Below are 27,909 nucleotides of genomic sequence, written 5' to 3' on the forward strand. Positions count from 1 at the left end.
GAGTGCCCCTCTCAGCCATGTTCCCTTTTAAAGGCCTATCTAATTTAATGGTGCAGCCATGACTGGCTCCCCACTGTATTGCAGCCTCCATGCACCTGGTCTGCCTCAATCCAGCTTGCAAGCCATGCACCCCGACCAAAATCTCGAACTGGCTCTCAACAAGCTAACAATGAGCTCATTAACAGCATTAACTGACCTCATCTCCAAAACAGGTGGGTTGCTGGGTTCCTCTGTCCTGACGAAAATCGCTGGCGGCAGGAACAGCGACAGGAAACTGGCACGCCGGCCAGTGCCTCTATTTTTAGCGCCTGCCGGACTCCATTTCCACCACAAAATCCTGCCCCTTGAGTGTACTACTTTGTGCATGCCATGGTCCATTTCAGCTTAAATGTAACAGTGGTCTCCCTGTCACTTTCGGAAATCTACAAGCTATGCACGAAGGGATCAAGAGGGTGCTTAGCCCTGCCATCACCGAAGCTGCTCCCCTGAAGTTGGCAGATGGTGAAGTACTCATCGACAGAAGTAAACAGATGTCCTGCTGGGCTGAACACTATCGTGAGCTATACTCCTGTGAGTCAGACATCTCCCAGTCTGCGCTTGAAGCTCTGCCACAGCTTCCTGTCATGAATGAGTTGGCTGAAAATCCCTCATTACTGAAGCACAAGAAGGCCCTAGAACACCTAGCAAACAGAAGGGCACCTGGCAAGGACGGAATTCCAGCTGAACTGCTCAAGCACGGAAAGTCCCATCTATTGCCACACCTTTGTGACCTTCTCCTTCTCTGCTGGAAATTAGGCTTTGTTCCACAGGAGATGGGTGATGCCAAAATCATCACACTATATAAAAACAAAGGCGACAGAGGAGACTGCAACAACTACAGCTACAGTGGCATCTCATTCCTTAGCATTCCGGGGAAAGCCTTTGCTAGGGTCATACTTAAAAGACTCCATTTACTTGCAGATCGAGTACACCCGGAAGCGCAGTGTAGTTTCCGTGCTGGAAGATTTACCGTGGATATGATCTTCTCCACACTCCAGCTATAACAGAAGTGTAGGGTACACAGTATACCCCTTTAGCTTACTTTTGTAGATCTCACTAAGGCATTCGACACCGTCAGTAGAGCAGGGCTCTACAAGATTTGGGGAAAAACTGGCTGTCTACCCAAGCTCCTCAGTGTCATCCACTCCTTCCATGACAACATACACTGCACTGTACACTTTGATGGCTCCACTTCTGACACTTTCAAAGTGAAGAATGGAGTGAAACAGGGTTGTGTCCTGGCCCCCACTCTACTTGGAATCTTCTTCTCCATGCTCCTGAACTTTGCCTTCCCTGCAGATATAGAAGGGGTCTACTTGCACACTTGGTCAGATGGCAAGCTCTACAATCTAGCAAGGCTGAAAGCAATGACAAAAACACATCACGTCCGGAACAGAGAACTCCTCTACGCTGATGATGCTGCGCTAGTCGCTCACACGGAAACTCAGCTACAAAAGACTCATGGACTGTCTCTCCCGTGCCTGTAACTTGTTCTCCTTGACTATAAGCTTCAAGAAAACCATGGTCATGGGACAAGGTATTACATCTCCACCCCTGAACACACTAAATAACACCCCACTGGAAGTGGTTAGCAAATTCTACTACCTTGGGTCCACGGTGATGGTCAATCTGTCCTTTGATGCAGAGCTCGATGCACACATCAGGAAAGCAGCTACTGCTTTTGGCCGACTTGCAAAACGTGCATCGGATAACACCAAGCTGATGGTTTATAAGGCCTGTGTTCTCGGCACCTTGCTGTATTGCTGTGAAACATGGGCGACTTACAGCAACCAGGAAAAGAAGTTCAATAATTTCCATCTTCGCTGTCTACAGCACATTGTGGGTATATCCTGGCAGGACAAAATCACAAATGTGGCAGTGCTCTCAAAGGCACAGCTCCCAAGTGTGTTGGCACTAATCAAACAAAGGTGGCTTCAGTGGATAGGACACGTCCACAGTGTGGAAGATGGTCGCATATCCAAGGACCTTCTGTATGGTGAGGTAGCCGGGGCCAGATGACCAGTGGGGCGCCCAAAGCCCCTCTTCAAGGATGCTTGCAAATGTGACATGAAGGCCCTAAATGTCGGCTTTCCCACCGGGGAGTCACTAGCTGACAAAAAAGAGGGAAATAGCAACACATCCTGTGGACTGGTGGGCACTACCACGATGACCAGTTGCTACAGCAGCTTGGCAATAGGCACCAACATCAAAAACAACAATTCACAGCGTCACTTGGCAGCTTCACGTGCAGCACTTGTGGCAGAACCTGCCTCTCAAGAATTGGCCTTCACAACCATCAACAAAGGTGCACCAAGAGAAGACACCCCACTTAAACAGATTGTTTGCTGCATGTCCATCATCTTTGATAGATGGAAGGACATGAACAAATTTAGTATAATAAGTTTTTTGAAGGAATATATCACATGACTGACCTAAGGTGATTATAGTACACACCTTAGTCACTCTGAAAGATTTGTGATGCTACCAGTCTACTGCTTTGTGGTTTCCTGGACTTACCTCAATTTCCCCGCTGGCTTCTGGGTTGGCCCACCTGCTCCCCCACTATTTTCCTGGGTCAGTCTACACCCCCTCCAAAAGACAGAGGAAAATCTTAGATTATGTAAGGTAGGAATATCCTCCATTGTACTCTTGGGATCACTGTCAACTTCTCCCTTGGCCTCCTGGACCAAACTGCTGAGCTCCCCACTAGCTTCTGGGTTCAATCTCTGCTGGCTCATGGCCAGTTATTTGCTCATTTGACGCCTGATCTTCTGGCGGTTCCTGGATCAACTGTTTCTCCTCTGCTCTGACTCCTGAACTGGGATTCACATCTCTGCAGCCTGGAGAAGTGGTCACTGCTGTCACTGACTTCAAATTGTACTGGCCCCTTGTCCTCAAACTGGACTAATTTTCCTGCTGCCTCCTGCTCAGAAGCTTCACCCTGAGGTCTCTGTGACCATTTCACCAAAGTTACAGCAGATGAGCAGGTGACCCCCACAGACATTCACCCACTGGTGTCGAGGGGAAAAGTCACAAGGTATATCTGCTTTATGTGGAAAACCCATTACTTTTAACGGAACCTCAACATGCTTTATCTGTCGGAACTCTATTGACCAAATTCCCAGCGTACTGGAATAGCCAATAGTTCAGAGCAGGTTTCTACATCAAATGACCAATTGAAAATTGCAATTAAATGGCATAAAATGTTTCTAGCTATTTAAAGTGGATAAGTTGCACAATATAATGGGAAAAGAGTTCTTTTGTCATAAGATGTGCATTGTATATGTTTAGTAAACACTATACAATGCAGCACAGTATTTACAAAGTGCAATAGAGACAGCTTGTGGTAGAGCATTAGCAATGCACTTTGACTCCTAAAACGTAACAGTAGAATTTTTGGATTTGATACTGAATCAGGTTTATTGAATTTGTAGAGTATTAAATAACAACTAATTCCTTAATAGCATGAAGAATTAATAGCAAGTAGTGAGCAACACCATATGATGCAATTAAGATTTTAAAACACATATTAAGCAATGCGCATGAGTGTAAGCATCATTGGTGCTCAGCCAGTGTAATCATTTAGAAACATAAAGTGACATTGGCTCTGGCCTGTTAAAAACAAGCAAAATCCCACATCAGTTTCAAATTGTCCTTTTTTGAGATCAAACTGGTTTATCTAAAAAATATTTATTCGCGGCTAGGAAACAGAACACTAAAAAGAGAAAAAAATTATGGTACCACCAAACTGAGGTACATGCTCACTTGAATAGATTTCACCAGGACTGTTTTGTGGCTGTTATGTGGTTCATTAATTATTTTAAAGCCAACTCCTCCCATGATGGACTTCAAACAAACATGGACTGTGGTAATCAATAGACTCTAATCAAAAGAAACAATCTGACTATGTCCACTGATACCTTATAGCAGAACAAAACAAAGCAAGCGGAGAATGAATCTCTGGGGGCAATTTTAAGGAAAGGCGGGATTGGTGTGGCCAAGGGTGACGGTTGATGGGAAGCTGACTGGCCTTCCACAGCATGAGGCCCAGGAGATTTTAACTCCCTGGCATCATCTGCATGGTTGTTGTCAGTCTCCTGTCTGAGCTACATGGCTGGTGGATGAGAGCAGGATTCAGGCTAGCAGGAGGCTGTCACCTGGGATCCAATCAAACAGCCCCCAGGTTTGTGATGGCATTTGGATGTTCAGACTGCGGGGGAGAGAGGGACCCGAGACACGGGTGGCCTAAAGTTTCCTTATGGGGCCCGAAGCAGCACTCCTGCTCCTCCTGGCCCACAAGAAAATAGACAATAATTTAAAATAACCTACCTTGCTGGGCCTCTCTTTGCCCTAGTTCAACTTCCTGACAGGTTTGGCCTGATGGGGAAGATGCTAGCTTTCCCCCACACAGGCCTGAGGTTAAGATTGCAGTCAGGTCCTGATGATGTAATCGAGACTCCACCTACATATTTAAATAAGGCTTAGGGTTGTGTCCTAGTCACCTCTAATTTTAAATAGCCATTTGTATGAAGATCAGTTGAAGGTAGGCTAAGTCTCAACTAAGCCCTACAATCAAATAGCCTGGCAACACACAATGTCAAACCCACACAGGGCAGCACAGTGGCGCAGTGGTTAGCACTGCAGCCTCACAGCTCCAGCGACCCGGGTTCAATTCTGGGTACTGCCTGTGTGGAGTTTGCAAGTTCTCCCTGTGTCTGCATGGGTTTTCTCCGGGTGCTCCGGTTTCCTCCCACAAGCAGGTTGGTAGGTAAATTGGCCATTATAAATTGCCCCTAGTATAGGTAGGTGGTAGGGAAATATAGGGACAGGTGGGGATGTGGTAGGAATATAGGATTAGTATAAATGGGTGGCTGATGGTCAGCACAGACTCGGTGGGCCGAAGGGCCTGTTTCAGTGCTGTATCTCTAAACTAAACTAAACCAAAAGTATCAAAGACAGCAGAAAGGATGAGAAACCAAAAGGCTACCAGTACCCGTAGACTTGTACCTCAATGAGTTACGACTTTCGAGAGAGGCAAGGAGGGAGATTTAATTGTATTATAACTTTACAGAGCAAAATGTTTTCTTAGTCATCAATAGCTGTTTTAGTTCCCCCATCATTTTTTTGTTAATTTGTAAATTTAAAATGCAAACTTCTGAAGTTGAAATCCAGTGATTACGATCCAGTAAATCCACAATATAAAACTGCTCACAAATTGAACTGTTTTAAAAGCCTACTGTTTGCATTGCAGGAAAGACATTCTGGACATAGGGAGGTAGGAGAGTAAGCCCCATGAATTTCTTGTGTTTTATTTCTGAGTTCTCTTCAGCTGGGTATGGGCTGATGTTGCCAAAGGGCAGCATGTGGATGAGAAATAGGAGGGGCCAAGCATAGATCCTCTGGGCACTCCAGTGGTAACAGTGAAAAGGCAGGAAGAGAAGCCATTGCAGGGAAATCTGTACCTATGACGAGGTAGGTAAAAGTGGAACCAGGAAAGGGCAGACCAGCTGGACAATGGAGGAGAGGCGATGGAGGAGGATTGCATGTCCACTATGTCCAAGACTGCTGAGAAAGATGAGGCAAGATAGCATGCCATGATCATTTGTGACTTTGGTTAGGGCAGTTTCAGTACTGTGGCAGGGGCCTAATTGGAGAGGTTCAAACATGGAATCATGGGAAAGATAGGCACAGTTTTGTAAGAAGACAATACATTCGAGGATTTGAAAGGAAAGGAATGGGAGGTTGCAGACGGGGTGGTAGTTTGCAAGGATGGGGGCAAAGGTGTTTTCTTTGTGGGGGGAGGGGGATGCTGACTGGTGATTTAAAAGAGAGGGAAACAGTGCCTGAGAAGACGGAACCAATTAAAGTATCAACTAGCATGAGGGGCCAAGAAGAGAAGTTGGATGGTCAGCAGTTGAGTGGGAATCGGGGCAAGACAGCAGAAGGTGGTTCTCATGGACAAAATGAGAAAAATTGAAGGAATATGCTTTTTTTAAAATTGTGTTTTCTTGTGTTAATAATGACTGTCCCACTTCAAATGAGGGCCACTAAAAGCTCAAAAGAGTCATTTTGAAAAGCTCCGGTCCCACTGATCCCTAGTTAATCATGAGCGCAAATCAGAAAATCAGGGCTACTGGAAAGCCTTTCTTAGCACTACTGGTAGAAGATTAGGCATCTAAGGGTCAGATTTATGATATGTGAGGCTGCACCATTTCTCAATGAAGCACATGCTCTTTTCCCATCCAGTCCCATTTGTTTGTAATGCACTTGCTCCTGGCAAAGTTTCATCCTAGAGTGGAGCTTCACAAAATTACCTCCTATATCGATGGTGGGTTTTAATCAAGTTTAAAAGCAAGAGGTTTGAGGAAATGGCAGGAACACATCCTTGTAGAAGATGCTTAAAATGAATGCCTAAATTATGTTGTTTGTGAGGAAATTCATTTATTATCAAGGATGGATATGGCTCGAGAGTGAGCTGCAAGTGGAAGGTGGGCTTAAAAAATAGTTTCAAAAAAGAACTTCTCCTCCAGAGCTTTAAGATTTTGCTCCAGCAAAATAATTCCTGAAAACAGAAGTTGCAGAATTATGCCAATAAACATCATACTCCAAACCAGAAGTGTAATAGCTAAATTCTAAAGGACTTTGACACCAGTGAAAGAAAAGGCACCAAAGTGAATGTTGGACTATTCACTTCAGCAAAACAATTTTAACTTCTCTGCTACATGATGACATAACATGTCAAAGATCTCTTGAAGATTATCAGATATAAAGCCTTGCTATGTCGTTTCTGTATTGAGAACATTTCAAGTGGCCCTTGCCTGGATTATCGCCACATGCAAAAGCAAGGGCAAAAATGTGCCAGCCATATCACAGTGTGGTACAACCCCATCAAACCACAAATCAGATGTACTCAGCTTTAAGAACTCAACTGATCTTAAGAGATTGCTCTATTCCTAAATAGCAATATTAGCATCTAAATGGATTGAGGTGGCTGAAAAGTTGCTCTTAAAAGTGCAGCAACAGCATCAAAGTTGTTGATAGAAAGGGTTTATTGTTCATCGGTGATTTTCTCCCAACTCTGCACAGCACTGTTTAAAAATAAGCGATGACAGTTGGCCCCTTTCCCAATGACAATGGTTGTTACTCAGCAGGAATGACTTGATTTTGAAGTAATTTATCAATTTACAATTCAATTTTGCATTTCTACATGCAGATTTTATATATCAAACAGTGAGGATAAACAGTGTTGTTAGCTGATTACCTCTTAGCTATCACGGTTATTACTGAATGTTATACCATTTTCAATGCCTGTGGCATAATAATGAAATCAAATGGCTTACTTAATAAATATTCTACATAAATTCTCCACAAAATTTTCCAGCCATCGGTAATGGCTTCTCCAAATGTATTAACACACTTAGGTGATTAAATGTGGGTGACTTAAAATGTCAAACTATTACTAGCTTGATGTTTGCTACAAGCTTTTAAGGCAAGGTCATCTTCCTCATGGGGAATAATTTGCCTAATCAGGTGCTTTGTCTCTGTACAATGTTTGATGGGTCATCTAAAAGGTGAGAACACTCTTAATCTGCTGAAAGAAAATCACTACCTCCAATAACAAACACTCATTCATACTGTTAGTTGTGACAAACATCTTCTACAATGGAGTTCTGTTATCATCACGCTCAATAGGGTATTTCCAAAAATATTGCAATGTCCAGTAAGTGGATTTATCTGCAAGTTTCCATCAAATAAAGCATTGATTCCCTGTGACCTCCAACCTCATTTTCTCCCCTGATATGTGCTGTGTTCAGTTCATAAGTAGCTTCTCCAAGTTGGAACCTAAGCAGTGAGTTTTGGAAGACTATTCAATTATGTGGACAGCCAAGTATGATCCCAGTTGGCACAGGATGCCAAAATAACATGTCTCTCCCAGTAGGGGCAACTGGGTGGAGGTAAGGAGCGAGATGGTTTCCTCTGCTCGCCAAGCACACACCAATCACCAAACAGCCCAGGACTGATCCTGCGATCTACCTAGTTTGTATAGCTGAGTTTCAAATTGGGCATGGTACTTACTAAATCAGCTACTCAGTGAGCAAACTTTGGGATAATTTTCTTTCCCCACTTGCCAATTTCCCTCCTCCTGTCCTGAAGATATCTTGTTGGAGTACAATTCCATGGGTACCAATTGTCTGCCAATCCCGCGCCCAAGTAGGCTTTAATCATATGTGAACTTTGATGGTGATTGTGAGTAAGCTATTTGGTCATGGGACATTGTAGCGATGCATGATCCTGTGCTCAGCTTGATATCTGCAGATGGACATTTCCAGCAAATGGTCACTGGGAAATGACAAAGAGTGGAAATTTTAGCCAATGCTCTGCTGCCTAACCCATGGACATGGTGGTCAGCTGTTAACCCCCTACCTCTGCTTGACTGAGATCAGCTAACACAGGACAGACTGGGGATCGAACCTGCAAACTCCCTCAGCTGGATAAACACAGATACATCAGGAGAACTGCAAACTTTAGTTATTTATTTTTAATTGCTTGGTGCATGAAAAGGAGTTTTGAATGCTTCCATCTATCTGAACCTTTAACTGAAGAGCTGAACACCTTTGAACTGTTTGAATGCATGGGAATACACTGCACAACCATGACAGCCACATCAGCCAAAGAGATTGCACAACACTCACTGTCTCACTTCCCACTCTCTTGCAGGAGAAAGTGGTGCACAACCAGAAGCAGCAGGATTTAACCAGAGGGGAACAGGCACACCTACATGTCTGAACCCCCATGGAGGGGACGGTGCTGGCCATTATTGGAGTGGCCAATGTTGAGGCCCCCCGGCCAACAGTGGGGCAGAAACCATAGAAGATGATGGTATCCTTTTACCAAATCATCCTTCTCAATCTCACTTCCCCCTCATCTGAAATGTTTCCTGATTTACAAGCTGCAGATGGTGTAAAAATGCACATCTCACTTTCTCGCCCTCCCCTTACCACACACTTAACCATGTGCCCTTTTCCTTTCAGACACCAAAGTATTGCCACCTGGCTAGGCAGTGATGGATGAGGAAGATGACAGTGATGAAGAAGGAACACCGTTACTCGATCTCACCCTCGCAGCCACCAGCTCAGACACTGGCATTGCAGTTAATTTAGAGGATAGCAAAAAGGCAGGATCTGTACGTGGTGAGACACCGGGCACAAGTGGGCTGCAGCCAGGGCAGAGGCAAAGACTGCACAGGTGCCAACTTGCCACAGGATGAGGTTGCACATGGGTTCTGCTGCAGACAACTCACATGAGCACTTAATATAGGGGCTACAGAAGAAGGCTGATGGGTATGCACAATGAAATGCTTGTTGCTTTGGCAGGTCTTCCAGAAAGCCTGTGTGCAATGTCAAGGAGCAAAGGGGGTCCGGCACTAACTTTGCACAGAGCTTGAAATGCAACCTTTATAGCATTGTAGTAGTAGCCAACTCCATTGGCACCCTTATGGACAACCATGTTGCAACGTCTGATGGTCGATGCCTTAGCTCCCATTGCAGCACAAGCAGAAGCCACCCAATGTCTGGGAACTGCAGTGGAAGATAAGATTTCTGTCATCCAAGCTCAGACTGCTGCCACCATGGCTGCAGATACCGGTGTGCAAAGGGGCTTGCAGGGTGTCACAGCAGTCCAGCAGATTACTAGGATTGCTGAAGCACCACCCTGTGGAAGTGGCAGTGGCTCCTTGGAGCACAACCTGCTGTCCTCTCTCAGGAAGACAACATTCATCCTCCCACCACTATCAGTCTGCCAATGCCCTTGTTGTTGCCTGTCAGCCAGCCAGCCTAGACTGCTGCCACCCATGCTGAGATGTTACAGTCTGAAGCCAGGCCTTCAAGGCCTAGAGCTGCTCAAGGTTGTCATCCAAGAGCATCTGCAGTCTCCTCCACTGAAAGTTAGCAGCCTTCCACCAATCATACTGCAGCCATAGGGATAGCTCTCTGTAGAAACACTAGGACAGGCAAAGGTACACGAAACCCAGGCACTGAGGAAATGCACAAGGGTGATTAGTTTCTAACTGTATGCAATATGGCATGAGTTCACTTACAAACTTAGTTTGGAATTTTTATTTTTATTTTGTGGCCAAACAGACATTTATGATTGTCATTGACACAGGAAAAGTAAAGTGTGGGACTGTTGCAGAATGGGGAATTGGGGTTGCTTTTACTGGCATCACTGTCAGATGAGCTGTTCATGGACAGCCCTGCCAAAAAGGGCTGTCTAGTTTGCCTTCTCCCTTCCTGCTCCTCAGCTGCTCACCGTATACTGGAGGCCGTCCCCCAATGATGCCCAGATTGTGCAACATGCAGCAGATCAGCATAGATCTTGACAGCTGCTCTGCCAAGTACTGCAGGGCTCCTCCAGAGTGGTTCAGGCAGTGGAAGTGCTTTTAAGCACATCAGGGGTCCACTCTATCATGTTGTGGGTGTTAGCATGCGTGGAGTGAACAAATCGGGAGATGTATGTAGTGCAGGCAGATCGAGAAGTCAATCAGCGTGCAATGCTGATTTGAGCTAATGGTGCCATTTTGGAGCTATTTTTCCCTTTGAGAATAGTGTGAAGCAGCGGAAGGATTCTTAGGCTGATTAACAATCTGACAGTCTGTGACGTGAACACTGCTTGCATGGCCGTAACCATCTCTATGCCTGCCGATATGGTGAGGATTTATCAGCATCCCATATGACGGCAGGAGGAGGGACCCACACCAACTTTACAGGAGTATCACAGCGGACGTGAACCCAAAATTCAGAGCCTGAAGCTCCGGTCTCATTCGCTGGGACTGTTAGGAGTGAGATTTGGACCCTACAACTTCTGACCCAGAGGTGGAGTTGCTACCACTAAGCTAAAGGTTCACTCCAGCATTAAGGTGATGTTGGCAAAAAGGTAGTTTACTCACTAGCATCGCAGATTGACAGAAAAGCATGGGAGCTGTAGATTTTTGCTTATTCCTGCAATACTTGATAATTCTTAATGATTAATAATACTTAAAACTTAATAAGTCCTGCAATTCTTACTGATATTAGACTAAACCCTCAAGGTTTATATCAATCTTGTATCTAGAAAACTGGAATATGAAATTCCGCAGGATTTATATTCCCTGGTTCCTAGGGAGATATAAATGACAAAAACAGATAATCTGCGCATCAGAGTTATCGAGCACATCTTATATCTTTTGAGTTTTAAACCAGAAACTTTAAAATAGGTTTGTTCAACTATGATAGAGCCGCAGCTTATTCATAAGGAGCTTGTTGGGTGCAATGTGCACTAATCACTATGGTGCTGTACATACATTCAGACATCTTCTGCGCATGTTCCTATTCCTCAATGAGGTTTATTCTCAAAGTAATTACAGCACCATGGAAATTCCCATCATCACTTGAAAAACATGTATTGAGAAGTAGTATAATGAATGCCACCATGGGAGCTTAATAAGAAGGCCAATGTCTGGCATATTTTGTACATGTTTATACAATAAAGATATATAGGAGAGTACAATACAGCTACTGATCGGTAACTGGCCAACAATTAATTAATGAAATGCGAGACTGTACATCTTTGTCCAATATTGCTACTTTAAAATTAATCAAATATTAATATAATACATAACATTGTCAAAAAGTATTAATGCCTTTAGAGCAGAGAAGACTGAGGGGGGACATGATTGAGGTGTACAAAATTATGAGGGGCATTGATAGGTTAGATAGGAAGAAACATTTTCCCTTAGCGGAGGTGTCAATAATCAGGGGGCATAGATTTAAGGTAAGGGGCAGGAGGTTTCGAGGGGATTTGAGGAATTTTTTTTTCACCAAGAGGGTGGTTGGAATCTGGAACACACTGCCTGAAGAGGTGGTAAAGACAGGAACCCTCACAACATTTAAGAAGTATTTAGATGAGCACTTGAAATGCCATAGCATACAAGGCTACGGGCCAAGTGCTGGAATATGGGATTAGAATAGCTAGGTGCTTGATGGCTGACACAGACACGATGGACCAAAAAGCCTGTTTCTGTGCTGTATAACTCTATATTTAATATCAACAAATGAAAAAAAGTAGACATCTAGACACACATTAATTTACCTTGCCTATGATAGAAATTCACATAATTCTCTCACAGGTACTTTTGGAGCTTTTACTGAACCTTCCCTGACAGAATACAAGACTTCCAGTTGAGACTGGCAGCACAAGAATAAACAAGTGTGCTGTAAATGCAGTTAATTGCTGACTTACATTGACTCCTGGTTCCAACACCTCCCATTAAAAATTCTCCTCTTCATGCTTAAATCCCTTCATGACTTTGCCCCTCCTTATTTCAATAACTTCCTCTAGATTTACAACCTCTCCAGGACACTCCTTTCTTCCAATGGTGACCTTTTGTGCATCTCCCCTTCCCTTCACTCCACCATTGGTGGCCATGCCTTCTGCTGTCTCAGTTCTACATTTATACTGTTCATACTCTATGTGTATGCACCCACTCGTCTGGAGCAGGGGTCAATGGCCAATGCTCAGGAGTATGATCCCAATCTATTTTTGATATTGAACAGTTGAATCACTGTTGCTCATTAAGTAGATTGTATACCAACAATTTGGAGGAAACGCAATTCAGTCTTTATAAACAACTACAAGAGGCATTATCAAAGTGTACAGAATATTGGATAAATTACAAACAAGCAGGAATCTGAACTTGTATGTGCTTCAACCCCACAAATATGTAAGATTCACATTGTGACAAGTTACTGACATATACTTTAGTTAAAAACCAAAAATGCTGGAAATACTCAGCAGGTCAGACAGCATCTGTGGAGAGAGAAACAGAGTTAATATTTCAGCGCTATGATCTTTTGTCAGAACTGGAAAAAGTTAAGAGTTTTGATGAAAGGTCATTGAGCTGAAACATTGGGCAGTATTTAATGGAGGCAACAGGGATCTCTCCTGCTGGCTGAAGAACTGGTGAGAGCCCGGCATTGCCTATTTTCGGGAAGGCCCACCACATTATGTGCTAATCAGGCACGTAACTGGGCAGCAACAGGCCTTCCCTGGGATTTAGGACTCCGGCGACGGATGTCCTGCCCACTGAGAACTGCCGGTCAACACCCCCCACCCCCGACCCCCACCACCGGGAGCCGACAAGTAACCTGCACAGCTTTGCTCGTTGTGCTCCCCACGTGGCGACAGGCTCACCCACCGCTGGGCTAACATCGCCAGCAGCAGGAAGTGGCCCTGAATTGGGCATTAATTGCCACATAAGGGCCTCAACTGGCAGCGGGGCAGGAAGGCCATCCACAGGCCTTCCTGCCACAGATTTAATAGAGTGGAGCTATCGGGATCCCCACCTGCCACCATCCCAACAGATTAAATGCCCTCCCCACCTTCAAACTCGCCATGGGGCAAGAGCATAAAATCCAGCCCGTTAATTCTGTTTCTCTCACCACAGATGCTGCCTGATTTGTTGAGTCTTTCCAGCATTTCTGTTTTTCTTTCAGGTTTCCAGCATCTGCAGTATTTTTCTTTTATATTAATGCTTTGGCTTGCTATCTAACTGTAGAAGGGATTGTTGTAGCACGGGTTCAAATCTGCAGTTCCATACTGACTTTCCACAAGGTGGGGAGGAGCGATTAAAAGATGTCACGTTTAGGCACGTTTTACACATCCAGCAGCTTAATACAGACCAACATTGACAAGGAGCCTGCAAGCAGTTGGATCCTGTGTCTTAAGCAATGAATGGTACAAGGTGTGTCTATACAAAGGAGGAAAATAACTTGAGAATCAGAAGCAACATGATAATGTTATTTGTAAATAAATTGCAAATCGACTCTGAAAAAAAAAGTTTAAAAAAGCATGAAGGGCAATAATATTTTGCAACCCCTTTATTTTCTTATATTAGGAACCTAAGTTTTTGGTAGTATTTGATAGAAAAGATTTTCACTGTCCTAAGTATATCAAGCTATACTATATGGAACAGCTTGTTTTATAAATCCTGTTCATCAGACATACCAGCTGGTAATCTGTAAATCTAACAGTTAGATACAAGTGTCCATTATCTGGCATGGACAAGAGATGGAATATTATCAATGTGTGATGCACAAATGAAATGCGAGGGCAGTTAATACATTTGTATTTGAAAGACGAGCAATTTGTCTTTCTAACTGCTCACTTCTTAGCGACAGTGAGTTCTTGTTAACTATGAAGCAGTCCGTCAGACTCCCCTCCCAAGTCTTGTCATCCATCAACAGAAAGACATTGAACAATGGAGCACGTAGAAGATAAGAGATAAGTAAATGCAATCAGTAACACGCACTAAATATTCATTCAGTCATTATCAGAACCTCAACTGATTTGGGTTCCCAAAAAGAAAAAGGAACTGCAGTGTTATTCCTGTATCTGAAAATATTGATCAGTGATTTCAAGGAAACAGTCCACAATACTGACTCTCTATCACAGTGAACGCATGAGCCTTGAGCTTTAGATGGCAAACATTAAAAATACTGATGTCTCATGTATTAGAGCTTACAATGAATGCAGGAAATCAAAGAACAAGGAAAGGGTTTTCAGTCAATCAAGTCACAGACCGAGCATGGTCTGTCCTTTCATGAACCCTGAACCATATGGTAACTAGAGGACAAACAAATTCTTTTTAAACTAGGGTCTTCATTGAACCTCGTTAAATTTATACACTTCTGCATTTTATCTTTTTGATGATGGTATTATTCTCTTTGAGAGAACAGTATCCTTTCCTTCCAATTTTCTCCCCTTATCCAGTCATTCCCATGTTAAGTGCTGAGAAATGTAAAGATATATATACAACCTTTCCCAGAAAGTCCAAATCACATAGCTCTTGTTTTTGTGAAAACAAACTAAGATTCTGAGTTTTAGATTGAGACTTAGCTCAGTTGGTAACCTTCTCACCTCTGACTCAGAGGATCATGGGTACAAGACCCACTCCAGCACTTAAGCACATAATTTAGGCTGGCACTCCAGTGCAATACAGAGGGAGTGCTGCACGGCCAGAGATGCTGTCTTTCAGAAGAGATATTGAATCAAGATCCTGTTTGCCTTTTTAGGTGGATGGAAAGATCCCATGGCAGCATTTGAATGGTGGTGGGGGGGGGAGGGGGGGTTCTCCTGGTGTATTCCTCAACATTTTCAAAATTTCCTACAGTACAACAGAGACTGTACTCCAAAGGTACTGCATTGGCTGTGAATTGACTTGGGATGTATTGAGAATGTGAAAGAATCTATATGGTTGTAAGTTCCATCCATCATTACTTCATCTGAGGCAGGCAACACAATGGCAGATCTCTTTGGCTCAGTCCACCATCCCACTCTCAAACTGCAGTGATCACCTCATCCCAAAGGATTCCAGATCCCATGCCAACAGTTCACACCGTTGACAGCTTGGCAATGCTACAGACCTTGAGCTCGAGACTGATGCTCAAAGATTTTCCTAAATGAATCTAATATGAAGCATAAAATGCTGCCTGAAAGATGTTGGGGACACCTTGAAAAATATCAAGGAGACTAGACTGATGAATACTGAATTAAAGCGTGAGAAGATAACAATGAAGAAAGTGAACAAATAGAACACTTGATGGGAACTGATCTCTTGTTTCTTCTCTTTTTAGAAAGCCCAAATAGTTATTCTTTGGGGAATAGATCCTTTAAAATAAGTGGATCATGTTGTTCTTCTGTATCTCTCAGCCCTCAGACCATTTCCTAGGACTTGCCACTTCTGAACTGACCATTAGGAAGTGTGTGAAATTAGTACAAATTGAATGCTTATGATTTTATCATCTTTGCTTCTAGCGGGGAAAAAAAACTCCTCCTCACACAGCACCCATCCTGCATGACCCGCTGAGGTCACAAACTCCAAAGGGCAAAGAAATAATGAGGGAGAACGTACACCTGCCACTGTGATGCACCACTAACTGTCTGCCAATGGAACAAAAACCATAAATCATGGTTTTAAAGACCCGTTGATTAAATGCAGAAGGCAAAAAATGCAGCTGAATTGCAAATGTGCCATTTCCAGACTTCAGCATTTCTCACAGCTTTGAGATTGTAAATGATATCCGTGATTTCAATTTATTAAATATGAACTATGTCTACTAGTATGAAGCACTTGAAATTTAAGCAATAATGTTTACAAAGTTGAATAATATGTAATGAAACTGGGAGGTGACCCCAGGCATTCAAAACTACTCATCTCCAAGAGGTGAGAGAGACTAAAGCACAGGATTTCTATTCAAACCTTTTCCATATTCCTACCTTCAATAATTCCGGCAGCGTATTGATTTTTTTTTCAACTCATTCCAAGGCCGGGAGTGAATGGTAAATACTGCAGTTTTCAAATTGAAGTTCTCTATAGGCAGTGTGCAATAATACTCAAATTCAGACATTATTCTTCACAGTGAAATCACATTAAAGGCTCATAAAGCTTGCTTCCTTAAAACTTCCTATTCAGAACACATCAACTGACAAGAATTCTGCAAACTGTCCATTCAATAACAGACGCCACTCAGAATACTTCAATGCTCATTGCACATAATATATATTGTTACAAGAAACCTACTAGTACAGAATTGCAATGTCATGTTAGAAACAAACCTGCTAAGTGTTTTATATCACTACACACTTTGAACATGTATTATTATGCAAAAGGAGGGTGCTTAAAATATATATACTTAAACAGAAAAACATAGGGGGAGAAATTAGTCCTCATTACATACATGAAAACGGGGTGCAAAAAAGACTAATTTTGAGGTACAATATTCTGCACCCAATCTGTGGCTGTGCTGGGGACTCCATCCTTTCAGTAAAGATAACTGGTCCGGGGTTCCCGGAACAGGTATTAGACCCCTTGCAAACACCTGCTGCCAGGGGAATATGTGGCACCAACAGGAGTAGACTGAGTTATTGAAGCACTGCACTAATATAAAAGCGATATGGGTACTCCTACATAATGTTTAAACAAGCCTCAAAAAGGAGCTAGTAATGCATTTCAATTACATTAAGGGGACTGTTCTGAGTTGACTTGTGCTATTAGTCGCAGAAAATGTGTCTGGTCCTAAGAATGTGTCTTATCTCAAGTGTTCTGCCAACTGCATTTGTCATCTCCCCTTCGAAACAAAAATGATGTAACAATATCAAGTTAATTCTAACACTTCATTACAAAAAATGTATAAAAATAATGGATCAATAGTATGAATCACACAAGCTGATTTTGGTGTTTTTTTGCCAAAATCTGCACGAGTGTGACAAAATGACCCGCAGAGGATCCCACACACATGTTCTGCATTTTATCCTCTGATTATATGCCACATTTTATGACATAGCTGAAATACTTTCACCCTGATCTTATTTTCCATTCCATGCCACATGTACTGTTTATTAGAAATGCTCAATTGTTCCTGAAAACAGGTGCAAAGGGGGCTGGGTACACACTGCACACACTCAGTTCACATGGCCACAGGGATCACCCGAAATTCATGCTGCTATCTGCATTGCTTATTGGCTGCATGTTTGTTTACGAAGACATGAAATCCAGTGTCTCCGCTGCCACTTAAAGGTATCCTGTACCTCTTAAATGAGAGGTGCACTGTGGCTGCAAACAGGAGGACTGCTTGTGAACAGTAAAGTTACCGCAAGACTTGTAGATCATGTCTCCAGCTTCTCTGATGGCATTTTGGATACCTTGGTCCAAGAGGTGGCTAGGAAGGCAAACAAGTTCTCTCCGAGTTGGGGGGTGGGCCAGAAAGCCCTCCAGGAAAGACCTCCACAGTCAGTGAGAAAAGATTTCAGAGGAGGTCAGTGCTGGGAGCTTAGCTCCCTGGAAACGGATGCAATGCAGAAAAAAGTTCAATGACCTCAACAGAGTTGTCAAGATTAGAATCTTACCTCTCACCTCAATTACTCTCTGCTCACACTACCACCATCTGCAGTCATAATACTCCCCTACCTTGACTCTCCTACAATCATTATACCACACCTCACTCCAACTCCTCTTTCTCCTACTCATACCACGATTGCAATCCTTAATTCGCGAAACCTCACAACTTCCACACAAGACACAAACAATTCTACCATGACATGCAAATTCTCAAAACAGCTCACAAGGTTGTCACTTACACACGTCCTCCTTTCTTGTAGCAAGTCTCACAAATCATACGGCAGAAGGTCTCACACAAAATAAAATAGGGAGGTCGTGCACAGCATGCAGCAGGAAGCAGCAACTGGAGGAAGCTGGGGCCACCTGCACACCCATTCCCCCCCACCCAACCCCCGGAAGGAGGTGACAGCCTCAGTGCTGAACTGCAGATGGCTTTCACATTGCACCTCAGTGAAGCTGAGTTATGACAGTTGTTCCCTGAACAGCTGTTATGGGCAAGGCCTCCTGCATTGTGCCCAACTCCTTCCTCTGCTCCTGTCTTCTTCACTGCTTCCCCCTCATCCTCCAGCCCCAAAGGTGGACCTACCAGACCACCTATGACTGTGAAACAACTGTTTTGAATGCAGATAAAGCAGTCCAGCACCAGCACAAAGCTGTTAGCAGAAATCAGTATTCAGTTGTTGAATGTAGAAAATAGCCAAAAATAGGCCCTGAAGCAGCCTTAGAAGCCAATCCAACAAATAATCTGCATGGAGAGAGGATGAGCATCCTGGAGGGCCCTACTTTTAAATGCCATAAGTTGCTGGGATAGTTGATTATGTGAATCAGTTGCTGGGGCAGCCCAATTTCACAGAAAAGTCCTAACAACTAACATAGGCCCCTTACTTAAATATATCATTATCATTTTATCTGCTTCTAACGTGTGTCCTGTTCATCTATGGAGGAGCCCATTCCAAGATGGAGGCCAGCATACTTCTGACATGGAATGAGCATGCACGCCACACCAGACATTTTGGACCCTTAGGTGCCCATTTTATGCCTGTAAAACGGGTGCAGGACAATCAAATATCTAGGTCCATATATTCAATATATATAAATGTGTATACAGACACACACACACATATATATGGCGGCACAGTGGTGCAGTGGTTAGCACTGTAGCCTCACAGCTCCAGCGACCCGGGTTCAATTCTGGGTACTGCCTGTGTGGAGTTTGCAAGTTCTCCCTGTGTCTGCGTGGGTTTTCTCCGGGTGCTCCGGTTTCCTCCCACAAGCCAAAAGACTTGCAGGTTGGTAGGTAAATTGGCCATTATAAATTGCCCCTAGTATAGGTAGGTGATAGGGAAATATAGGGACAGGTGGGGATGTGGTAGGAATATGGGATTAGTGTAGGATTAGTATAAATGGGTGGTTGATGGTCGGCACAGACTCGGTGGGCCGAAGGGCCTGTTTCAGTGCTGTATCTCTAAACTAAACTAAACTAAATATTGCAAATACTGAGACTGCTTTTTCTCTGATATCACCAAAATAATCTTCCACTGCACAACTTTATGCTGGTCTGCTAATTACAGGGAAAGGCCGGGGCAGTGGAACGAGCAAAGTTGCTCTTGCAGGGAGCTGGCGCGGACACAATGGGCTGAATAGCCTCCGTCTGTGCTGTAACCATTTCTATGATTCTATGCATTCAAGCCCTTCTATCTGCAAGACTCATGAATCTACTCTCCTCCCTGTTCAAATGTTAACAGGTTAAACAATCAATTCATTCCCATTGCCCTAATGCAGACAATAGCTTTCCCTAAAACACTCGAGCAGATTTGCAGAAAATGGTAGTGTGACACCTGGTGGGCATCACTGAGATTTGCTTGTACTTTTATTGAGAAATTAAATGATCAATCTATATTGTATTTTTTATAAACTCTCTGTTCCTAGGGAGTATATCAGAACTTGATTCTAAAATGACTTTGTATTGTTCTGCAACTCAAACTTTGTAACAGAATTAAAGCATGTACAGAAAATTAAATATTTTTCAAACTGGTATTACTGGGAATCATTTAAACAAATATGAGTTGATACGTTACTCCCCGCTACATTCTATTTAAATGGAAAATCAACGACAAAGCTCAGTCCCACTGAATACGAGTGGCAATTTTTACATTTACTCTCAGCACATTTTAACAGTCCAACTGTAAGCCTATATTATAAGCTCACATTACAGCATTGCAACAACAAATAGACTGCACACGTGAGGTCTCTTGCAAGCAGTAATTGATCATTTTATTCTCTCACCTTTCTCCAATGACTGGGAGGTGTCCAGGAGACCACAGTGCTGGCCTGCACAGGAAATCTAAACACGCACTTCTCCCACTTGCTGAAAAGCGATAGTATGTGCTGCTGGAGGCAATTCTCATGTTGCTTCCTCCAGAAGTACCTTCAGAAACATTTCTTTTTTGCCTTGCCCTTTCCTATTTCTGTAATCTCCTCCAGACCCAGAACTCTCCAAAATATGTGCGCTCCTCTAATTCTGGCCTCCTGAGCATCCCTGATTTTAATCACTGCACCATTGGTGGCTGCCGAACCTCTAAGCTCTGGAAGTCCCTCCCTACACCTCTCTGCCTCGCTTTCCTCCTTTAAGACACTCCTTAAGAACATAAGAAATAGGAGCAGGAGTAGGCCATTCAGCCCCTCAAGCCTGCCCCGCCATTCAATAAGATCATGGCTGATCTGTCCCAGGCCTCAACTCCTCCTTCAGGCCTGCTCCGCCTAACCCTCGACTCCGAGATTTCAAAAATCTATCTACCTCTTCCTTAAATACATTTAGTGACCTAGCCTCCACAACACTCTGAGGTAGAGAATTCCAGAGATTCACCACCCTCTGAGAGAAGAAATTCCTTCACATCTCAGTTTTAAACGTGTGCCCCCTTATTCTGTAACTATGTCCCCAACTACCTCTTTGACCTAGCTTTTGGTCATCTGCCCTAATATCTCCTTTTATGGCTCGGTGTTATAGTTTGTTTTATAATGCTCCTGTGAAGCACCTTGGGATGTTCTGTTACATTAAAGACACTATATAAATATAAGTTGTTGTTGTTGTATATTGTGTTGTATGTCATATAATCAGAGTTTATGATGGCAAACCAAGCTTTACAGAAGAGGATCAAGTCCTGCCGTTGGGGCTGAAAGCAGAAGCTGATCCCACCACCCCCCCCCCCCCCCCCCCCCCCACCCCCCACCCCCCACCGCCCCAGTGGGCGGTGGGACACTGGGTGACATTTTGCTGCCGGTAGCCAATTAGTAGGCCCCGCCGATGGGTGGTGGGGGCGGGAGGTGTATCGGGGGGGGGTAATTATTTCGGCAGCGGAGCCTTGAATGCGGGGTCAGCTATTGCTGCCGGGGGCCCCTCCGTGGGCCATGGAGTGCTCATTAAGGAAGGACCGGCTTCCCAGGAAGGCTGTCAGGGTTTACGGTGGTAAAATACCAGCAGGGGCAGGAGGTGGCCCTTAATTGGGAAATTAATTGCCTCGATTGGCTGCCCAGCAAGAGTCACGCTGCAGAGATTCCTGCCACTGGCAATATGCCATGGCAGCGGGAAACACAGGCTCCCCTCCTGATGCCTTCCCCCACCATCTTACCAGCCCACCCGCCTCCCAGCCTGTGTCCAAACAGCTAGGAAAATTCAGCCCCATGTCACCAGAGAGAACTCAGTCTGAACTAACTATGCTTTTAATCTAACAATTGCAGCAAGCATATTGAGAAACTTTCCCAGACCTGCAGAATCTGACACTGTAAACTGGACATTGACTGACTTTTGAAAATAGTAGCAATGCTTGCATTGCAAGATAGGAAGATGGGCATATTAAATAAATTAGGAGGAAAGCCTTCATGTTAGCTCTTCGCTGGCTTAGTTAGTAAATGCAGCAGCCTGTGTGAAGCTATATCACAGAGACCAGGATTGTTTGATGTGCGATCTGTACTGAATTAGCTAATCTTCGCCATAGTGCAACTGATCCACACTGCAACTGATCTTAACACCCTTGGACCCGGGAGGAGAAAGACAAAATGATCCAGAGTTCTCATTCCACTCAACACCCACCCATGTTGTGAACCCTGGCTAAGGACAGGGTCACGCTCAGTTGCGTTTCTCTCTGTGATCAAATAGCTGATGGGTGCTCACTAGGCTAATAAAAGAATTTGGGTAAGGGGCTGGACGAAGCTGGCACAATGGAACCACATCCTAGCATGAATCGATGCCTTCATGAGTAGAAGGAAGCGACTGGAGGGCCAGGGAGAAAAAAAAGACTTTTCCTTTTGTTGGACAGGAAGGGCCTGAAATACCAGCAATTATTTTGATAATGTGATATGGAATAATTAAACGTCCTGTACATAAGAGGCCATAAAGGCCTTAATTGTACCATAATTAGAAAAAGTGAAGTATTCAGTATTGCATTCATCTGAAACTGTTGATGACTATTTCTGCTATGAAAAGTCACTTCACAGATTAATTGAACATGTTGACAGGAAATAGAAGATACCTGGCAATGATTACCAGACATTAATTACATGAACTGCCTGAGCCCCATCAGATCAATCATCTGACCCCAAGATATGAAATGAGGTTGAAATTACTCTTATATAGGAATAATGAAGCTATTTGCATTTGCACAGTGTGCTGTCACATTAAAACGACTAAGACTGCATTGCCATGGTTGTTGCCATGTATTAGTTGGATAAGGGAGGAGAGCGATATAGGTAGATAGCACTGTCGACCATGTCAAATGCTGCCAGGAGGTAGAGGAAGACAAGGAGGATAGTCAAGGATCAAAAGAGAAGAAATGGAGCTTAGGGATGTGTTGTAGCTGGAGATGATGGGCAAATAATATAAAGAAAGAACTTGCAATTATATAACACCTTCCACAACATACCAAAGTATTTTTATCACCAATGTCGTAATGTAAGGAAAGGTGCCAGCCAATTTGTGCAGTGCAGAGCAGGATCCCAGAAATAGCAATGAGATAAATGACCAGATAATCTGTTTGAGTGATGTTGGTTGAGGGATAAATATTCGCCAGGACACCAAGAGATCTCGCCTCTTTCTTGAATAGTGCTAGGGGATGTACTTGAGAAGGCAGATAGGGCATTGGTTTAACATCTCATCTGAAAAGACAGCACCTCTGACAGAGCAGCACTCCCTGGGCAGGATTTTCGAAGGCCGATGGGGACAGGAATTGAAGCAGGTGGGCAGGTAATTTCGTGCCGCTGGCCAGCATGCCAGTTTGCTGGCGCCATCTCGCCCCCAAGCATTTTTTTGGGAAAGCTGGATCAAGCATGGAATGGGTAGATGGTTAAGTTAATTAAAAGGCCAATTAAGGTCATTGATTAGAACAAAGAACAGTACAGCACAGGAACAGGCCATTCGGCCCTCCAAGCCTGCGCCGATCTTGATGCCTGCCGAAACTAACACCTTCTGCACTTCCAGGGACCGTATCCCTCTATTCCCTTCCTATTCATGTATTTGTCAAGATGTCTCTTAAACGTCGCTATCGTATCTGCTTCCACCACCTCCCCTGGCAGCAAGTTCCAGGCACTCACCACCCTCTGTGTAAAAAACATGCCTCACACATCCCCTCGAAACTTTGCCCCTCGCACCTTAAACCTATGTCCCCTAGTAGCTGACTCTTCCACCCTGGGAAAAAGCTTCTGACTATCCACTCTGTCCATGCCGCTCATAACTTTGTAAACCTCTATCATGTCGCCCCTCCACCTCCGTCGTTCCAGTGAAAACAATCCGAGTTTGTCCAACCTCTCCTCATAGCTAATGCCCTTCAGACCAGGCGACATACTGGTAAACCTCCTCTGTACCCTCTCCAAAGCCTCCACATCCTTCTGGTAGTGTGGCGACCAGAATTGCACGCAGTATTCCAAGTGTGGCCTAACTAAGGTTCTGTACAGCTGCAACATGACTTGCCAATTTTTATACTCTATGCTGTTATTAGAGGCCAACTGGAATTTTTTAGTCAGCCCGCGGGCCCCCTTTGCTTCGGGAGCACGGCAGCTGCCTGCAGGCGGTCTAATGGCAGTAGACTGGTGGCAGGGGTTTGGGGGCAGGGCAGTGCTCCAGGATAACTTTGAGGGCCCTCCCCACCACATTCGTTGTCTGGCACCTGTGGCCATTTTTTATTTCAAATATTTAAAAAGTGCTGTGAGAGGGTGTCAAGACAGAGGCACTCTCTCTCTCCCTTACCTGCAATGTCAGGCTGCAGCTCTTCCATGCTAGAGGGCCTCCTACTGGCCATCCAGTTTTGAGAGCCAGGCCACTGTCCTTAATTGGACAGCGAGCATTCCCTCCGGCCACTAACTGGCCAATCCAGGGAAAATCAATTTTGAGTTGCTGCTCCCAAAGAGTGAGGGGGGATCTCATAGAAACCTATAAAATTCTAACAAGACTTGATAGGGTAGATGCAGGAAGGATATTCCCGATGATAGGGGAGTCCAGGGGTCATAGTCTAAAGATACGGGGTAAACCTTTCAGGACTGAGATGAGGAGAAATTACTTCACACAGAGAGTGGTGTGCCTGTGGAATTTGCTACCACAGAAAGCAGTTGAGGCCAAAACATTGTATGTTTTCAAGAAGGCTTTAGATATAGATCTTGGGGTGAAAAGGATCAAAGGATATGGGGGGAAAGCGGGAACAGGTTACTGAGTTGGATGATCAGCCATGATAACGAATGGCGGAGCAGGCTCAAAGGGCCGAATGGCCTACTCCTGCTCCTATTTTCTATGTTTCTATGACAGTGCAGGGTCAAGACCCGTTTTTTGATCCTGCTGTCGGGGTCCTGCCTCATCAGCCGGCCTGCATTAAAAGCTCAAGTCTCTGGAGTAGGGATTGAAGCCACAGCATTCTGAAACAAGAATGATAATATTGAGCCAAGTCGTGCACCTGTCACACAGACTATAGAATAAACATAAGCTTTAAAGAACCACAAATTCATAAAAAGACGACATTAATTATGGATGAGGAAGGCCATTCAGCCTCTTTCCCCTCCTTCAAGATGCACCTTAAAACCTACCTCTACGGCCAAACTTTTGGTCACCTGTTCCGAATATCTCCTTATGTGGCTCGGTTTCAAATTTTGTCTCATGTCGCTGCTGTGAAGTGACTTGGAATGTTCTATTACATTAAAGGTGATTTATAAATGCAAGTTGTTGTTATAGTTTAGAAACTAACTAAATACTGGTGGCATTGTAACTATTGCTCCAGACTCAGGTGGGCTGGTTTCATTATCCTAGGGAAAACGTAATTTTAAACATCTTTAATCCTATATCCAAAAATATGTAGCTGTAACTGGTTTGTCATTCATTTTTCATGTGTTCCCTTTTGGTAGCTGAGCTTTGGCGATCCCAGTCCTGTGGTATAGATTCCTGTTTCACACGTCTGGCAACAACTATCCCAGAAACAACACTTGCGAAACACTGACTGCTCTCTCCAACCAGGAAAACCATCAATCAGCAGCTCAGCAAAATGAGCACAGCCGAGCACATCAGAAATCCTTCAATGTTTTGGAATTCCATATCCATCTTCCCTCTTCCATTGCCATCCCTGATTCCTGATGAGTTTTTAAAAAATTCTTTCATGGGATGTGGGTATCCCTGGCAATGCCAGCATTTGTTGCCCATCCCTCATTGCCTTTGAACTGAGTGTCTTGCTAGGCCATTTCAGAGGGCATGTAAGAGTCAACCACATTGCTGTGGGTCTGGAGTCACATGCAGGCCAGACCAGGTAAGGATGGCAGATTTCCTTCCTTAAAGGACATCAGTGAACCAGATGGGCTTTTACGACATTAGTTTCATGGCACCATTATTGAGACTAGCTTTCAATTCTGGACTTTTATTAATTGAATTTAAATTCCACCAGCTGCCATGGTGGGATTTGAACCTGTGTCCCCAGGGCATTAGCCTGGGCCTCTAGATTTCTAAGTCCAGTTGCATTACCACCGTCTCCCCCAAATTAGAACAATGCCACATGCAGCAGCCTGTGGAATTAATCCATTTTCTTCCAGCTCACTCCAGGAACTTTCCTTCGATGCAAGAAACCCAGGGTGCTTTGTGGCGATATGTTCTTTCATTTATCAGATTTACTCGAATGATACCTGGACTCCAAGGGTTAAATTACCAGGAGGTTGTATTCCCTGAAATTTAGAGGGTTGGTTTGATTGAAGTTTTCAAGATATTAATGGAAGAGATAGGGTAGATATAGAGAAACTATTCCCACTGGTTGGGGAGTCTCGCACTGGGGGGGGGGGGGCATAGCCTGAAAATTATTAAAATTCAAAAATTTTAAATTTAAAATCCTTTCAGGAGTGAAATTAGGAAACACTTCTACACAGACAGGGTGGTAGAAGTTTGGAACTCTCCTGCAAACAGCAATTAATGCTAGATCGATTGTTTATTTTAAAGCGAAGATTGATAGATGTTTGTTAACCAAAGGTATTAAGGGATATGGGTATATGGAGTTAGGTCACAGATCAGCCATGAGCTCATTGAATGGTGGAACAGTCTCGAAGGGCTGAATGGCTTCTTCCTGTTCCACTGTTTCCATTTCCATCCCCAGGAACGTTGATTCATTAACTTTTTGAAATAAAATGAAAAGCCCTTTTGAAAAAGAGAACAGTTTAGCAGAATTGAAGGAGTTACAGAGTATTTTGTATATATTTTTCTAAAACCTACATTTTCCCCCAAATTGTTAAATGCCTGTTAATGTTAAAGGGCCACCAACTTTATGGGGGGGGGGGGAAATGTTGCTCGATTCTAAACAAGCACTCGATGGAGCAACATTAAACCACCTGTCACTTGTGTGTAACATGGCAGTAAACGATGCAGGATCTTGTCTGAAAACAAACAATAGAATTGGAGTCTGCTCCTACCTCGCGTGATCTGTGGGTGGAAGAATTTCACTAATCCTCTAACTTGGGGGGGGGGGGCTGGTGGTGCACAACATTAGTTCTCCTTGCTGCAGTACTTTGTAAAATATATTTTGTTTGGAGGAGGCGGGCAGAACAAATCTTAAAATGGGAAAACCTGGCGAAATGACTCACCATTTCCTGGTAGAACAGTGAGTTGTCAATCAGCAGCTCAGTTGGAAAGTGACAAACAGTTTAACAAGTGGAGCTTTTTTGCTGTTTATTGAAGGGTAAATAACCGGACTTTTTGGTTCGAGAGAGAGCAGAACTCTCGCGCAGTTAATTTACCGATATGTTTTTTTAGAGCAAGCAAAGTTTTACTAACAAGTTAGTACGTTCCCCGATTTTAATTCACATTTATAAGTCCTCCAGGTTCTTCCTTTCTGGTCTCCTTTTCTGCTCCCCCCTTTGTTTAACTTGAGTTATTTTGTCCCATCCTCCCGTTTTAAGATGTTCCGGGTCATTGCATTGGAAAGACCACAGCAATGTGGATAGATCAATAAATGTCATCTATTAACCCAGTGTGTGTCTAGGTTACACTGGCCACAAGAATGTGCTGATGTCCTAATGCTGTGGGGCTGGGGCGGGGGCGGGGCAAAGAGACAAACCTCATTTAAAAAAAGCTCAATCAAATGGAATAATTTGTTAAACATATTTTGAACAGTTGGGGGTTGGAATCAAGACTAAAACTGGGATCTCAAGGTTTCATATTAACTTAGAGATAGGCCGAATTTTATGTGCCTGTCGTCCGTTTTCGGCGGCGGGCGAAAAAAACAATCAGCGGCCCACACGTCGTCGGGCCGCCCGCCCCGATGACGTAAAGGGGCGGGCTGTCCGCCCAAAGACGTAGGGGGCGGGCTGTCCGCCCAAATGACGTAGGGGGCAGGCCGTCCGTCCCTGGCAATGGCGTCAGCTGCCTGTGCACAGGCGCTGACGCCATTTTTAAAGGGCTTTAACGCTACCGGCAAATTTAAATATTTAAA

The 27,909-nt window shown here is 44.0% G+C and overlaps 1 protein-coding gene across 7 annotated transcripts in view; it reads right to left on the reverse strand.

Annotated features, from left to right (window-relative positions):
- The window catches only part of LOC137376757 (bifunctional protein GlmU-like), a 66,850-nt gene extending 39,705 nt beyond the window's left edge, over positions 1 to 27,145 (reverse strand). For 2 of the 7 annotated variants that reach the window (XM_068045745.1, XM_068045746.1), the window contains exons 1-2: positions 27,062 to 27,145; positions 24,210 to 24,868 (exon numbers count right to left, since the gene is read on the reverse strand). In XM_068045745.1, coding sequence (XP_067901846.1) covers positions 24,210 to 24,261 — 52 coding nt within the window. In that variant the 5' untranslated portion in view covers positions 24,262 to 24,868; positions 27,062 to 27,145. Of the gene's footprint in view, positions 1 to 16,350; positions 16,445 to 20,257; positions 20,323 to 24,209; positions 24,869 to 27,061 lie in introns of those variants that run through there. The other 5 variants (XM_068045750.1, XM_068045747.1, XM_068045748.1 and 2 more) reach the window with 4 other exon arrangements.
- Between the last annotated feature and the right edge of the window lie 764 nt (positions 27,146 to 27,909).

Source organism: Heterodontus francisci, chromosome 13 (genome assembly GCF_036365525.1).
Source record: "Heterodontus francisci isolate sHetFra1 chromosome 13, sHetFra1.hap1, whole genome shotgun sequence".
NCBI classification, from domain to species: Eukaryota; Metazoa; Chordata; class Chondrichthyes; order Heterodontiformes; family Heterodontidae; genus Heterodontus; species Heterodontus francisci.